This window comes from Gambusia affinis, linkage group LG10 (genome assembly GCF_019740435.1).
Source record: "Gambusia affinis linkage group LG10, SWU_Gaff_1.0, whole genome shotgun sequence".
In the NCBI taxonomy this organism is placed as follows: domain Eukaryota; kingdom Metazoa; phylum Chordata; class Actinopteri; order Cyprinodontiformes; family Poeciliidae; genus Gambusia; species Gambusia affinis.
This window is the reverse complement of record NC_057877.1, coordinates 28637088-28654475: the sequence shown is the minus strand read 5'-3', so window position 1 is coordinate 28654475 and position 17388 is coordinate 28637088. Positions and strand designations below refer to the sequence as shown.

Genomic DNA, 17388 nt, shown 5'->3' with positions numbered 1-17388 from the left:
CTGAAATACTTGAATAAAAATAAAAGAAGTTTCTCATGTGATATGTGGTTAAAATGACAAAATAATTAGAAAAACGTGAAACTTACAAATTAAAAACTGACTGAAGTCTGCTTTTATTGTGTTCATCATTGTTCTGGTTTCAGCTAAGAAAGAAGAAAAATACTTGTAAAAAAGTTCAAAAGGAGCCAGAAGTGACCAGATGATCTGCAGGAAACAAAATGTTGAAATGTTTTCACACATAAAACTCTTTGCACTAACCACAATTAATTCACATCGTTTAGTTTTGTCACCAGTTAGTCTTTTTGAAAACCAGATCAAATTTACACACAGGAAGACAGTTTGTTCAGTCCAGTACAGACAGATTAGTGGTACTTTCAAGTATTTGCAGACCATCAATTAAATTATAATATTATTTAAAAAGCCCATCTAGGACGCGCTGCATAGATTAATTTACGTATATTTGGAAGTTTGAAAGCATTTATTTAGAATAATTTTCCTAATTACAGTTAAAACATTTAAAATGAGAATATAACAGATTAATAAAAACATTTTAAAGTGGAAATGTGATCTGAAAGAAAAGCTTAAAGGTTTTCCATTTTCACAAACTACTTTTATTCTGACAAATGATCTTTATTCCAGTTGGACTTAGTTCCCAAACAAAACCATTTAGTTCATTAATTAAATTAGTTTAAAAAGTTTGCAAAGATTGGATGGAAGTGCTGACTTACAGCATTCACTCCTTAAACTACTTCCCGTCGTCTTCTTTGTGGTTTCCGCCATGACACTTCCTGTGTGATGTGAAAAAAGTGTTTCTATTGCAGTTTTGTGAAATATGCTGATTTCAAAACGTAATTAAAACCAAACGCGAATAAGTTTGTTTATGCAATAAGTCATCAAAAAACATCATCTCACTACTTCCTGTCTTCTTCTTTGTCATTTCCTACAGTAGTAACTTCCTGTTGTTGATTATGCAACTTGTCAGATGCAAAAAGAGCTTTTCCATCACAGTTCTGCAAAATACACTCAGTACGATATAACCAAAAACCCACCTCATCTTAGCACACAAACCTTTTATCAAAAAACGTGAGTTTTCAAAATTGGAGTGTTTCCATCACGCAAATTTATTTTCAGAATTCCAAACAGTGAGATTTAAAGGTCAATGGAAACGCAGCTAGTAGCTATGACTTCATTATAAATGTGAAATACATGAATTTATGCAGCCAAAAAAAACACTTCATCCTAGCACAAAAACTACAAGAAATTAGTTTGTCTTCCAAAATTGCCGTGTTTCCATTAAACAAACTTATTTTCAGAATTCTATTTGTATAATTTAAAGGTCAGTGGTAATGAGCCGAGTAACTATGTTTCTATTACAAATGTGTGCAAAACTTTGTCAATATTCCACTAATATCATCTTGTAGTCTTCTTTGTGGTTTTCACCAGTAGAAACTTCCTGAAACCATATTGTGTAAAAACTTATTGAAAAGCCAGTTTTTTCCTAAATTAATGTTTCTATTAAGCAAATTTCTTTTCATAATTACATTTTGCACGATTTTAAGGTAAATGAAAATGCAGTGACTGATTTTAACGTGTTCTAATTGTCGTCTGACCTGATTTTCCGTCTCTTTGGAAATTCAAACGGATTCTCCTTCAGCTTTTTTCCAACCGTTCTGTAATGTTCTTCATGCTACAATTAAAAGAGGAAATTTGTCCGTTTGCAAGCTGCTCTGATGGCGTCAAAGCAGCTATCTGCCCTGGCTTTGTGACCTGAAGATGAGATTTATCCAAGAGAACGATCAAAGCTTCTTTTCTTTTCTGAGAAGGGAGTGAGCGGCGGAGATATTAAAACCAAAGAAGAAGAGAAGTGAAGCGTTCACTTTCACAGTCAGTGCTGTGGAAACAACCAGAGGAGATCTGAGGCTTTACAGACTGGAGGAAGTTCATATCCGTATCTTCTTATTCTCACCAGCGACACGTCGGGCCGTTGACTCGCAGCCGAACAAAGAGCGGTTCGGGAGGAGGAGGGAAACCAAATGCCGGCACGCCAGCTTGCTCTCACACGGCTGTCAAACAGGAATCCCTCCAGTCCGAGCTGAGTTAGCATAATCCCCCAAAACGCTCCCGGACCCCGAGGAAGAGGAGGAGCCTGAGGAAGGCTCTGCTGAGGTCAAACCGGCTGGAAAGCAAAACCTGCAGCTCCTGCTTACTGGTCTGACTGGGACCATCACAAACAGAAACCGGTCACAGGAAATAAAACAAAATTCACATATTTTCCATAAAATACTAAAATAAAGTCATAAATTTCATATAAATTTGATGCTGACATGGTAAAAAATTAAATATTGATAAAACTGTTATCAAAGTATAACTTCACAAAACACTCAACAGTCCTAATTCAACTTTTTATCTTCAGTAAAATTATTACTTTATTTTCCTAAAATTCCAACTTTATTCTCATAATAATGTCTTTATCATAATAACATACCAACTTTATTTATGAAGCACTTTATACACTGACAGGTCCAAAGTGCTATACACTGTCATAAAATACAACGTCATTATAAAATAGAAAAGATTGAAATATAAAATACATATTAATATACAGACACAATAAAACAAAATGTAACTTCTCAGATTATGACAAAAGCCAAAGGAAAAAGATGGGGGTCTTAAAAACAACAAGTGAAGTTTTTGTCTTCTGGCCAAAGGAAGATCTTTCCATAGCTTGTTAGCTGCAGCTTGTAATAATGCTATTGTAATTATAGCATTATTACAATTCTCATAATAACATTACTCTGCTGTAATGTTTTTTAAAATAAATATTCAGATTTTACTCAAGTATTACTTTTTTTAAAATTACTACTTTATTCTAGTAATATCAAAAGCGTATTTTAGAAATATTTTGATTTTGCTCTGGTTTTTTATTGTCGTATGACTTTATTCCCATGATATTACAACTTTTTTCTTGCATTATTGTGACTTTTCTACTATATTAGAACTTTATTCTAGAAATATTTTGGATTTTATTCTTATATTATTACATTTTTTTTTGTTGTACAAGCTTATTCTCATGTTATTACAACTTTTTCTAGTAATTTATGATTTTATGTCATGAACATGAAAAGCTGTGGAATCCTTCACTTGTGAACTATTTTGAATTAAATGCCTGTTGGGAGTCATAGCTTCTGCTGCTCATTTCTGCCCTAAATGTGACAAACTTGTTTTTACAGTGTATCTCATGTCAAAACAAAGACAGAGAACGGCCATAAAAATCACTTTTTAATAGTTTTCGAGAAAGAAAAAGTGTCTTTTATCTGCAGCCTAATGAGGGACTTTGACATCTCTGTTGTGATGTTGCTGCTCTTCTCTCTGTGAGCCATTTACATTCCTCTCCTCCTCTGAAGTGAAATGATTTTTAGATATTTTTTTCCCTCTTTGTGGAGTTTTTCGGAGGACAGCGGGGAACATATTGGCTGAGCCCACCAAGGTGTGCTAATGCCTGGTGGGCAAGTACTTTAAATGCTAATTCTCCCCGCCTATCCGTCTTGCACTCAGAAAAATAAAAAATAAAAAAACACCCTCTGTCCCGCTAACTACCTCCGAGGCAATCTCTTCCTCCACATAACGTCCGGTCCGGCTGATTCCCGCCGAGTGACCGCAGCTAACTGGCGCGCGCCGGCTGTCAGGACGCTAATGCTAGCCTAGCTTCCCAGAAAGCGCCGTTTGTAGCGCCGTTTGTCTCATGATGAGCAGTCACGCGTGTTTTGACATGTTTGGGTGGGGGACAGAAGGAGAGGAAAACAGTATTTTGGCAAGAAAAAAAAAAGACTAGAGGCTCAGCGTGCAGCTAATGGCCGGCCGGCTGACAGGTCCATCACGGTTTTAGGCGGCTACTTTGCATCCGTCAAGAAAAAGGAGAAAAAAATGGCCGGTTATGCAAACGTCCGGTTCACTGGTCGCCATCACCAGCACCAGCGGCTCTATCAGGCGTCGCCATCCTGGTGTTTTGGTGATTGGAGCGTCTAGCAGGGGGCCGGCAGGTAATTCTGTCCAGGTCTGATGAGACGTAAATAATCGTCCATTTTCAGTCCACATCGTCCTCTGGGTTATAATTAACCCCTTAATTCTGCGGTTGCAGGAAACTCCTCCGCCATGATGACTGGAACACATTCTGTCTCTAAAACTTGATCAGAACCAGCAAGAAACTCTTTTTTTTTCTCCAGCCAAGTCCTCATAATTCACATTTATGTCCCCACAACACCACAAGATGAGCTCCTTCACACACACACACACACACACACACACACACACACACACACACACACACACACACACACACACACACACACACACACACACACACACACACAGCCTGCAGGTCAATTAAAGGCTGATGGGCGAATCAGCAGACAGTCCATTAAGTCGTCTGTATGTGTGATTTGGAGGTCGGACCCCCACGGAGACGCCTCCGTCTCCTTCAGCAAGGACAAACCCACAGCCGGGGTTCAGACGCAGCGGGGTTCCGCCGGTTCTGTTTGGTACCGACACAAAGAGCCCGCAAGACAAAACTGACACGCACAAAGTCGGAAAGATTGACAAAACGACCAGAAAACTGGCAAAAAATTACTCAAAACCAACAGAAAATGGACCAAAACAGGTACAAAACAACCACTAAAAGAACAAACGGATACAGACCAGACGGGATAACCAGAACCAGACCCGAACCAGCACCAGCAACAAAATCAACAATCATACAAAAACCAAAATACAAACTGGATCCAGGTGTGGGTGCACACCTGTACAGCCTGGTGTGTGTGCGTGTGTTTATCTTCCCTCTGTAAACTGTAATTAGCCTCATTAATTAGCTTCGTTGTTGAAACCAGCTTTTAAAACTAATTATTTCCTCTAAAGTCAAATTACTTTTCTACCAGACACGCTTCGCCCACAGGGGGGCGCTGTCACGCACCACCTGTAGTGTGAACGTTATTCGAGTGAATATCATTCAATAACATTCACTTGAACACCTGAATGTTTTGTCTTCATGCAGTTAATTTAAATATCCCATAACAAAAACAAAAAAGAATCTGAGCTTCTTCTGGAAAAGAGTCTGGAATAAACAATAAACTGAACTTAAATATAAACATGGAAGAACAAAACATTAAATGATGTTAGAAAAGCGCTTAGTGGTCAGATTTGTAACCTGATTCCTTTATTCTTGAACTGAACACCAAATTATAAAATCAGGTTTATTTTTTACAAACAGAACCAGTTTGTTCATCTTAAATCCTCCCCTAAGACGGGGGGATTTAAAAAATATATATTTTTTTATAAATACATAAGAATAATAAAGACATATGTGTAAAATCCAAGACGTATGTAGATAAAGAAAATTAATATATACTAATGTTATCACAACTATTCTCATATTATTTCAACATTTTTCTAGCAATATTCCATTTTATTTCTAGTAATATTACGAATTTATTCTAGCAATGTTACAAGTTAATATGCAAGTAAAATAATATTTCTAGAATTATGATTTTATTGTCATACAACTATTCTTGTTTTAAGATCTTACTATTGTGTTATTACAACTTTATTATCATATTGATACGACTGTTTTAGTCATATTACAAATTTATGTTCATTTTATAACTTTAAGTAATTCTAAGTCTTTATTTTCATACTTTTACAACTTTTTTTCTAGAAATATTATGACTTTAAAACATTGTGATTTTATTTTCATAAGACTGTCATTTTAAGACTTTATTCTCATATTATGATTTTACTGTCATATGACTTTATTCTCATGGTATTAGAATTTTTTTCTAGTAAAATTCAGACTTTCTTCTACACTATAAGCCTTTATTCTGGTTTTATTTTTAAGTGTGAGTGTTGGACGCTGATGTTTGCTGTAGCTGGTGACCTGGTCGGTCTCACCTGACCCAGACACTTCCTCTCTGCTCAAACATACGCCGATGATGCGATGCTCTGTTTCTGTTTTGAGATTCCTCTTCCTCTGCCGTTCTCTGCGTCTTGCTGTCCAACGTTTCTGCTTTTATTCACAGAAGCCTCTGAAAGTTTAATAGAGCAGCTCCCATTAATCCGTTGGTTCTATTTTAAAAGCAAGAATTAAAGATTCATCTGTATTCCTCTTTCTCCCTCTATCCTTTGCTTTTCCCTCCAAAGCTGACTCTCTGAAATATTTATGAGTGCTGAATCACTGGATGAGAGGAGGAAACTCCTCACTGCTTCAGAGGGCAAAGCAGCAGCTTCAGCTCCAGGCCGAGCAGCTGAGGGGCGAAGAGGAACAAGAAACTGAAAACTGACATACTGCTCAAAATGTTGGTGTTTCCAATAAATAAGAAACACAATTAAAATTGCATGTGAATACGCTTGATCAGTCATTAAAGTAAGTAATTAAAAACCATGCAGCGCCGTCATTCTCATACCACTTCCTGTTGTCTTCTTTGTCATTTCCTACAGCAGTAACGTCTGGTTATTGATCACCTGACTTGTGTGATGCAAAATAATAATAAAAAAAGTTCCCATTGCAGTTTTGCAAAATACACTACTTTTGATACAGCCAGAAACCAGCTCCAAAACTAGCTAAAATATTTTACGCAAAAATGTGTTTCTTCAAGATTGGCATGTTTCCATTAGCAAATCTATTTCTGTAATTTCAGTTTACAATTTTAAGGTGAATGGAAATGTATCCTGTAGCTATGCTTCCTTTACAAATATGTGCAAAACTTTGTAGATATTCTGGTAATATCGCAAAAACACAACTTTACAATTGGAGCATTTCCATTGAACAATAAACATCATTAAAATCGTGCACAAATAAAATTGTTCACTAGATAATTTTGAACAATTCCAAATAAGTGATCATTCACAGACCAAAAGGGAAATCGTCCATTTTTACTGAACACCCTCTCACCCCCATCTGCATAAAATGGTTTGTTCCTGCTTTAGCCGCACTTGGCGGTAACGGTGTTTTCTACTAGTTTGTAAGAGACAACAACCAGTCACAATGCGCAGAAAATAATAAAATCCATTTTTCAAAAAAGACAAAGGACAAAAGAATTGGTGTCAATTAACAACCTGGTTTTTAACCAAGAGAGGTAAAGGGTGTTTATCAACCTGTTAGCTTAGCTGGCTTAACTACAAGCTAGCGTTAGCATCCATTTCACCCGCTTTAAACCATTGAAGGGAAATGTTTAGCAAGATATTCATTTTTTTAACTTGTCCCTGTTTCTTTTACCACACTTAACAGATGAGTCCACGTCAGGTGCAGCCTACGGCCCCACATAGCATCGTAACTCCTCCCTGTGGCGGTGAAAAAGGTGAGCAACATGTTCAATGACATGCTAGTTAGCATAACTCCGGGAGTCTCTGTTGCTTTTTCTTTTTTAAAAATAATTACATAACATATCTGAAACATTTATTACAGACAGAAATTTCAGTAATCATTATTAAACAAACAAAAATAAAAATAAAGGGACGATTGGAAACAGAAAGTATCCTGTCTTAGCTTGCATGTAAATGAAATATTCCGCCATTTTCCGCCCTAATTTGTCCCCCTCTTGGTCAATTAACAAAATGCAACTCCAAACATTTTCTGAGAGAAGTCTTGATTACTTTAAATGTGGTGGGACTTGATTAAAATCTTTAATTGAGTTATTTGCAGGATCTGTAACAAATGAATTGCAATTACCTGAAATCGGAACCCATATATTGACAAGGAAGGAAGACAGTTGCAATAATTTATAGTTTCCAGATCAATCTCTGTCCTGACGGAGAAAAATCCAAGGAACCCTAAAACTTTGGCTGAGTCACATGTTTCTAATGTTTGGAGAGCCAGTTGGACCCACTTCAAACATGAAACCTGACCTGAACAAGTGTTAAAAGGTTTATTAGACACTAAAGGAAAACAGAGAAGCTCATAAAACCCCAAACTGTGGGAACTTAGACAAGGAGCAGCCAGAAATACTCTTTACTGTTACTTTAAAAAAAATAAAAATTAGTGTGTGTCCCTTTATGCCATTATGACGGTCTTAAAAACTCTTAAATGTGACTTTCTGAAGGCTGCAGATATTTTGATGGTAATAAAATTACAAGAATAACATCATAATATCAAGACTTTATTCTTATAACATTATTACTTTATTCTCATATTATTTAAACTTTATTCTCTTGATACTATTTTACTTTCATAATATTATGACTTTATTCTCGTATGACTTTGTTCTTGACCTTATTCCCAATTTTAGCCTTTACCATTTTTTTAACATGGCCTGAATACTCTGTTATAATGGTATTAAAATAGTTAAATTTGACTTTCTGAATCTAGAGAGAACAAATAAATATTTAGATAAAAACTTGGAAATTTCTCAGTTCTGCTGTGTGAACATTTTCTAGAAAAAAAACCTAATAATTTTTTAGATTAACTTCAGAAATTTTCTAGCAAAAACATGAAAATATCTAAAGTTTCACAAGTTGAAAGTTTTCACCTTTTGAAACTCAGAAATTTCCATGTTTTTCTCAAAAATTTCTAAGATTAATCTCAAAATCTGTTTTTTTGACAGAAATTCGCTCCCTTTATATATATATATATATATATATATATATATATATATATATATATATATATATATATATATATATATATATTTTTTTTTTTTTAATCTATACTTGTCCTAATACTCTGTTTTAGGTTTTCACACTTTTTTTACAGGAGGGGTTCTTCTGCTGGAGGTGGGCGGGGCTTCAGGCATGGCTGAATCGGAAGCCCCGCCCACCGGGACGCACCGGGAGCTGCAGTTTGGAGCGCAGCCGGTAATCAAGCCAAACGCTCCTCCTGCAGCAGCGACTAAACTTTTCTCTTTGTTCCCGTGTGCACGGGTCCGAGCCGACCCGGTCCACTCGGCGCGGTCCGGTTCGGTTCTGAAAGTTTGCGAGCAGAAGTTTGCGGAGCGGCGGAGCTCCGGGGATCCGCTCGGTTGGACCCGAAGGTTACATAAGAGTGGACATAAATCCTGAATGAGCTCCGTGTCCGGCGCCGCTCCGCTCCGCGCGTAAACGCGCCGCAGAGTTCAGATTCCAGCTGAAAAGCAAGGACGCACGGTTCTGACCCGGTTCTGACTGGGTGAAAATGAAAGTTTGGAGCAGGTTTCCCCCCCTGGATGCACGCTCGGAGTATTTTCCTGACTTTAGAGTGTGGAGCGAGAAGCCGCGCGTCCTGACGCTGAATGGGATGGATGATCGTGTGAGCGGCGGAATGAAGCCAGCCTGCTGTAAATAAGACTCCCCGCTCCTCTCTGTGGATATAAAGTGACTGAAGAACGGTGATTTTTATTTAGTTTTTCATGAGCTTCGGTTCTGGTTCGCGAACAGCTGAACCGAAGAGACGCGGATGCTCGCCGCGCCGCCGCTCATGGCGCGCTCCGAGCGGCCGCCGCTGCTGCTCGGGCTGCTGCTGCTGCGACTCTGCTGCGCCGTTACCGACGACCGGCTCATCTCGGACCGGTACGCGGTCTACTGGAACAGCACCAATCCCAGGTAAGACCCAGCAAAGACCCGGACTGGCCCTTGAATCCGAACTCTGCGCTCCCTGGAGGAACAGATTCGGATCATGAGCTGATCGGTCAATTTGCTCAGAAAACTGTTTTGGGAATCGACTTTAAATTGGAAAAGTTTCCTTAAATCAACCCAAATATAAATCGTTAAGTTCTGGAGAAATGAAACGTGCTGCAGGGTTTGTGCAGTGCAGATAAAAAGTCAAAATGCCTCCCAGATGTTAGAAACTGCAGCTTCAGCTCCAATTTTAAAGCCTCTGGTTCTGGTTGGCACCAGAAACCTGAACGGTTCTGATCCAACAGGTGAAATGTTTTTAACCTTTCATCTCCATCTTGGATAAAATGTTGATAATTGATGTTGATGCAACTTGGAGAAAAACTTTCACCCAAACGTCATAAATTCCCACTGAAAAATTTAAATGTGTTGCATAGAAAATGAATGAAGCATTTCATTCTTTAAAAATATGTGAAAAATCCATTTATTTTGAAGAAATTTAGTCTTTGTTGCTGTTTTCAGTTAATAATTTTGGTTCTGATTTGTTGGTTCCGTGATATTTTCTTACTATTCTGGTTATTTTCGACCAAAAATTGCAGTGAAATCTGTAATCATTTGATATTAACTGATGTTACATACATTTTAACGTTTTTGGGGTTTTTTGTGCATAGTAAGAGAAAAATGGCTTCTCACCGCTACGACCGGCTCAAGGTGACATTTTGTTTGGTCCAAAGATCTAAAATATTTGATTTATGGGAAAATGTGACCTGAAATAATGAGCAGGAATCCAAGAAATCAAACTTTTATGTATTTTTATAATTAATAACGGCTCTTTAAAAGAAACTGTACCCAGAGATTTTTTGGGTCAGTTAATTTCCATTTTTCATGCCAAAATATCAAATGTTTCCCATTTTCAGAGAAGGTTAGCTGTTTGTTTGGTTCTGAGTTGCTGGTTCAGCAGGAAATCTGAGGACGACTTCATGGTTCGTAGGAAATCACAGTTAATTTTTGCAAGTCGACGTTGATTTGCTCGGACGTTTTGTCTTCGTTGGTCTCTTCAGATTCCAGATGTTTCTAACTGCTTCAACACAACAAAATGGTTCTCTTTGTTTGCCAAGAAACTCGTTAAATTGTCTGGAACACATCTGATTTTTGTGCGACCTCTGACCTTCACTTGTAAATTTACATTTTTTTCTCTTTTTTTGTGGCCTAGCAGCAGAATGTCGTCCATTCTGATTGGCTCCTCAGCTGGCCAATAGGAGACGGAGGTGTTTTACGGATTACTGCAGGATTATAATGCGAAGGTGTTACTGAGGAAGAATTTTTTATTTGAGATTTTTCTTTACAGTTTTAAAAAAATGTTGTGTTTTTTTCAAAATAAAAGCACGATAATGAGCCCAACAGAAAGCAGGAGCATAAAGTTTGATATGGAGCGTTTCTGCTGCAGGAAAAGTAGTTACAGGCCGTTCTCGTAAAGAGTTGGAGTGTGTGTTGGAGTGTGTGTTGGAGTGTGTGTTGGAGTGTGTGTGGTCCTCCAGATGTGAGGTTCTGGGTCTCCAGCTGCCTGATCGTTTGTGTCCCTGCTGCGTTCCTGTAATAACAAGGCAGAAAAAGCGATTTTTCTCACTGGAGAATTAATATATCTGCGTCCAGAGGAGCATCGGTTAATTTATCGCTAATGGAAGTTCATGAAACACCCAGAAAGGATTCTTCCTCTCTGCAGCAGGAAATCCGTTTTCTATTAAACGCCACACGGAAAATTTCAGGAGGGAAACCTGCTGCTCGTCGTCCCGCCGTGACGGTTCTGTGGTTCAGCCCGATTAGGTCTCGATTAGAGGGTTTAAACCACCGTTCTGTAACCGGTTCTGCTCAGGGGCGATTGAGAAATCCGTTGGGTTTGCAGGAACGTCGGTGTTGGCGGGTCGTTTGGGCCGAGCGAACAGAAACGGGTTAGGTGTCGTTTCTACACCTCAGACGTCTTTAAATTTTCACTTTTGTACCTTTTTTCACACATAAAACAGTTTAAACTCTAATTTAATGGAGAATAAAATAAAAAAAACATTAAATAAAAAGAAAATTTGACAGATTTTTAAATAAGAAAATTACTGAAATTGGACGTTTGACTTTTTTATCTAACAAAATTGTTAAACTGTCTTTCATATTTTTACAGTTTGCTTTTGGATAGTTTATTAGTGTCACTTTACAAATGAACGTATTTTCTGACATTTTATGTACAAAGTGCTATTTTTCAGCTGTCCAAATGATGAATACTATTTTAAATGAAGAATATTCATTTAGCACTAGCGGCTTTAATTGACAGGAAATGGAGGAAAACGAGCTGCAAACGTCTCAACGTTGGGAATTGGACCCAAAACGGCCGTGACTGATTTCTACAGCTGCACACACCAACTTATTTCCATTAGTTTCTAAATATTTTCATTAGATAATTTGGTGCGCATCAAAAACTTAAACATCAAAACTCACTAACTCTCCTCCAATATTTAAAAAATATTCGATAATCAACTGAACGATTCCAAACAAAACGTTAAAATGTTTTTGGTTAAATTTACTGAAATATCAAATCCAGTCTAGTTTGATCCTCATTCGTGTTTCTTTAATCCATTTTGTAATTTTAGGATAAAATCTCCCAGATTATGGTGGATTATATTTTGAATATTTTTGAAAAACCTCTAATTTAAAAAAAAATACATTTGATCGTTTAACCCTGAAATAACATGAGCATAGAAAATCCAATCAACAAAATTATTTTATCAATTATAACATGGTTGAAGCGCGAATTAATCCTGAAATAGGTTTGAATTTAGTCTTAATGAAATAAAACTCAATGTACCACGAATCCTATAAACTCTGGTGACCATTTTCTTTGTCTTCAATGGATTTCTAGGTTTGATTGAAGGAACCCAACGGTCATGAAGTTAAATACTGAATAAAAATACAATTTACTAATAATTTCAGGTGTTACAAATATAAACATGCAGGTTCAGAAAGAGGCAGAAATCTAAAAATAACAGTCTTTATGTTAAGAGCAAAAACTCTGAAGTTAGTTCCATTTTTAGTTAAACTGGGTCAAAGGTCATTGTACTTCACATGCAAAAAAGAAATTAATTTTTTCACTTACTTGATGTCAAACTTGGAAATTTGTTGTTTTAACAGAAATCTTTGGAAACGTACGTATTTTTAACGAGTCCAAGCAACTTTACGAAGTAAATCAGGATCAGCTGGTGGAGCTTCACTTTCTGACAAAACAAGACGAATCAGTAGAATGGATGTTGTTCATCTTCAGCAAAGTGTCTTAAACCGCTAACTTTGAACGCTGATTCTAGTTTGCATAAATAAAATAGATTTTTTTCTTACCAAAAACTGTAATCGAAAATTAGCTTAAAAACTAATTGAAATATAAATTTCTGCAGCTCTAATTGTAACAATGGCTACAGAGGTTGTTTGTTTTATTGATGCATTCACCTGTAATTCTTCTGAATACATGTAATGATATATATTGTTGTAAATGTGATGTAAATTGTCTTAAACATACTTTGACTTTCTCCACTCATTTCTCGGTTCTTCTGATCTGTTCGTCTCGTTGTGATTGGCTGATTTCATTTTTTTTTTTCCTGACCTCGAAGCTCGTAGATCTTCTCTCTTTTTGCCGTTGCAGCAGTAATTTTTTAGGATTGGCACATTCAGGTCTAAGTTGCCACTTTTCTCTCTTCATTCATAGGAATCTGTTTCCATTCATAATATCATGGTGTTATAACTTCTGCTCCCAACATTTTGGCTTTTAGGTGTGAAATATATTCAAAAACAACTCAAATTTCCCATAATTTAGTCCTAAAGTCGTTTTGGGAACGTCAAACCGTGCATCTCAACGACGTTGATCATTTTTAGTCGTCTGTAATGGCCGCTGCCTGGACCTGCTCTGTAATTTGATGCCTGCTCAGTTTGTGCTAATTGAATCTTTCTGACCTTGTTGTTGGAATCATCTGAAGTGTAAATTTATTTATCTCGTTCTGAGCTGCCTCCTGACACGTTCAGATCTCAGCGGTCGGGTTATATGAGGAGTAATTAGAGGTGTATTAGGAAATAAAGACAGACATCCGGTAGTTTTAGCTGATGAGATCCAACCTAGAATAACTAAAAAATTATAACGTACAAAATGTTTTAAAAATTTGCATCCTTTACTCCTTTTGTTCGTATTTCACTAAACGTGCAAAGCGTCCGCTTCACTTCGGATTTCTCTACTCATCCATATGCCTCCATTTTTCCATCCTCGCTGGTTTGGGTTCTTGCCCCCTTTTTTCTTTTAGGGATTCGATGTTCATCCAGGCATCAAAATGGCCCCCAGCTCTTTGGTTGAAGGGCTTCACCACCACAACTTGCCCCAACAATAAAGAGGTGCACAGTATGACTGCAAGATGAAGGGAAACGGTCAAAAAATGACGAAATTTGGTTCAAACCTTTATGAATATAGACAATAATAAAATGATATACTTCAGAATATTGATCCAGGGTTTTCACTATGAATTTAGATCATGTGTTCTTTGTCGGACGTCCAGTTTCCTGTATTTTCTCTCTGCAGATAATCTACTTCAGCATCTTTTTAACATGTAAAACTAAATGACAATGTTATTTTTTTATTCATGATGCACCAAAACAGGTTGGTCTACTTTCCCGTCACCAAATCAAAGCTACAAAAAATTAGGATTTTTATTTTACAATTTTGTATGTATTAGTCTTGGGACAGCTCTTGCATAGAGATGCATTGATCCGATATTAAAAACTGTATTGGTCCCGATATTGAAAAAAGATTCTAGATTGGGTGTTGGTGATGATGTGTCCATTAGAGCCCGTCTATTCAGTCTAGTTCTATGGTGTGCAGTCTGCTTTGTTATTTATTTTACATTATATTTAGAATTAATAATTGTACTTTTTAAACAATTTAAAACATTCGTTGCAGTTTATTTTTACATGTTTGACCAAAGTAGTTTTATCTGTTCAGTTTCTTGATTATTTATTTTATTTTGACTGTTAAACCAGCCGCAATTATTCAATTAATCCCATGATTAAATGATCTTGGTTAGAGATTAATAATATATAACAATATATAATATAACAATATATCAGCACCAACATCGGTATCGGCTGATATTAGTGAATTCTTAACATATCAGTATTGGCCCAATATGTTATTTATTTTTATCTGTTTCTGGTGTTTTTTCCCAAAGCAGTTGAAACGGTAATGAAATATATAAAATATTGGTAAATATCTGTTATGAACCATAACAGCAATATTAACATGGGATATAGATATAACTTATGAATGTTTATTTGTATGTCTGATTGACTCTTTTTGAATATTTCACTCCAGACTCCGCCCTCAAATACTGTCAGAATTAGATCTAAAAAACTAGACGAGTTTTAGATTCTTCCTTTAAATGATGGACACGTTTAACGGTGGATAAAAAATCATGTAGTAACTTATATTCAGAGATTTTTAATGTTATTTGTATCCAAAAAAAATCCTGAAAGCAGAAACTTGCAGACGATGCGGTTGTTTTTAAGTTTTTAAGCAGACCTACATTTAATTTCCATTTAGTTTTTCGGTTTGGGACGTTTTTAGAAAACATTCAGGAGACACGATCTAATAAAACTAAAAGTTGGGAAAGTCCAACCATTGCTCTATTGGTGCCATTTGTGACCAATAAACATAAACTTGGATTGGGATTATTTCTTTCTACTATATTTTGTTTAATAATTTTGCATTTTTCTTGTGTAATATTGACTAAATGTTAAAACACAAGCCATCAATTGTCGTCAGATTTTGAATGTTTTTCTGTTCATAAGAAACTTTATCAAGGTTTTATACCCATTAAAATATTTGGGTCTTAACAGTGAACAGAGAAAATCGTGATAATCGTGATAATTGTGATAATTGTGATAATTGTGATGCGTGGTTTTGAGTCAGAACCAGATGAAGAAAGAAAGTGGGTTTAAAACTTTGTGCAAATATTTCTTGTAAAGCGTTTCTTGTATCCATTTAAATGTTTGAATCTGCTTCCGAATGTGGGGATCCAGCAAATGTTGGATTCCATGCTGTTCTCCGACAGCCTTTCCTCTTTCAGTGACGTCTGTCAAAACAAAATCCTTCTTTTTTAAAACGTTAGACGACACAATAAGAAGTCTTTTCCCTGCTCCCCTGATTCAGTCGGCTCAGGTTTTAGCGCTGCTCTCTGCAGGAGGGCCGGCTGCTTCCCCATCTGATTTTTATTTGAATGTTCCTGTAAGGAGCTCAGTGTCTGTCTGTGGTTTGTGTTTACTGTTTTCTGTTTTAATCCAGTCTGATCTCATTTATTCTGTCTGAGAGTCATTTCACTAATGTCAGCGTCTTTCTGGGAACAGAAAGAAAGTCAGAAATGTATTAATTATTAAGAAATCAAAGTAGCACTTGATGAGTTTTAGTATCAAAAACTGTTTTCAGTCATAAAAATTCAGTGATTGAAAACCATTTTGTCCATAAAAGGCTAGAAAATAATTAAACGGCATATATGGAAAGATTTTCTCTATTTAAGAGAATTTTAAATAAAATCATTTAATTCTTTGCTTCAGTTTACAAAAAACTAAAATGAGACAAAATTCCTAAAAATAAAAAACTTAAATATTTGACAATTTATTGTGAAAAATAAAAAAAATCAAGCAATTTTTGAAACAAAAATCTAGCACGTAACGTGTTATTAAAATATGTGCAGAAACAGAAATGTGACAGATCGGATTGCCTGGCATAAGAACTCCTGTTTCATCATGCAGGTAGCATTTTAAAACATCTGCATGAAAGGTATTTTTCACCAAACGTAGGTAATAAATAAACCTCCCCGTGTTGGACGGTTTGGACCAGTTCATCACTGGACAGACTGAAGAGTTGTTTAACTCTGTTGGCTCATAAATCAGGAAGTTGGGAGGTTTTTGAGGAATAACACCAAATTACCTTTTACTTTAGTTTTGAAATCTAGCCACATAAAACTTAAATCTTTTAGTTTTTTTTCCACAGTGGATGGTTGTAAATAAGCAGCCGGGGTTTTAGCAGCGTGTTGGTAAGGTGGTGTGATGGAGTGTGAGAGCTTAAAGCTCCCCCAGCGAGGTTGTGGCGGTTTATTATTTCGGTGGCGACGTTTCTGGGTCCTGGGCGAAGTGTAGCGCAGTGCGCTGACAGCTGTGGCAGCAAATCCATGATGTGGAGCCGGCATGCGTGGCTGGACCTTCAGGAAGCTGAGGCACAGATTCAGGGAATCCCATCAACGCAGCAGTTAGCAGTATGCCAAAAAATCACTTTCCATAAAAATGGCGATTCTCGTTTACTCAATATAAAATGTCTCCAAATTAATTTAGAAAAAATAAAACAAATTTGTCGACTGCCGGCCTCCATTTTGTAAGTACAACTTAGTTTTATCACAATATTATATTGAGAACAATAAAAGTGGCAAGAATAACTATTTATTACTTCCTCTTTAGTTGTATTGTTGTTTTCTGTGTGTCACAGCATTTGTTGTCCCACAAACATTGTTTTGAAAAATATTCACCAGTCGCATAACGAAGTGTGAATCTGAATTTAATATCTTTGAATGCATCTTTATTTGTTGATTGTTTTTTAACAAACAGAGGAGTAAATGGTAAACTATCAATGCTAACGACACGGACAGTTGTGGGGATTTAAACATTGATTATAGTGTTTAAAAATTATTATGATAAATTTATCAGTTTAAATGATAAACATCACGCAGGGCATCTTGATGTCGCCGTGTA

The 17388-nt window shown here is 36.5% G+C and overlaps 1 protein-coding gene across 1 annotated transcript in view; it reads left to right on the top strand.

Moving 5' to 3' along the window:
* Positions 1–7047: 7047 nt before the first annotated feature.
* LOC122838549 (ephrin-A2-like) overlaps positions 7048–17388 on the top strand; it is an 85869-nt gene continuing 75528 nt past the window's right edge. Inside the window, exons 1-3 of the mRNA XM_044129264.1 lie at positions 7048–7124; positions 7277–7346; positions 8738–9561. Of these exons, the coding sequence (XP_043985199.1) occupies positions 9416–9561 (146 nt within the window). The 5' untranslated portion in view covers positions 7048–7124; positions 7277–7346; positions 8738–9415. The remainder of the gene's footprint in view (positions 7125–7276; positions 7347–8737; positions 9562–17388) is intronic.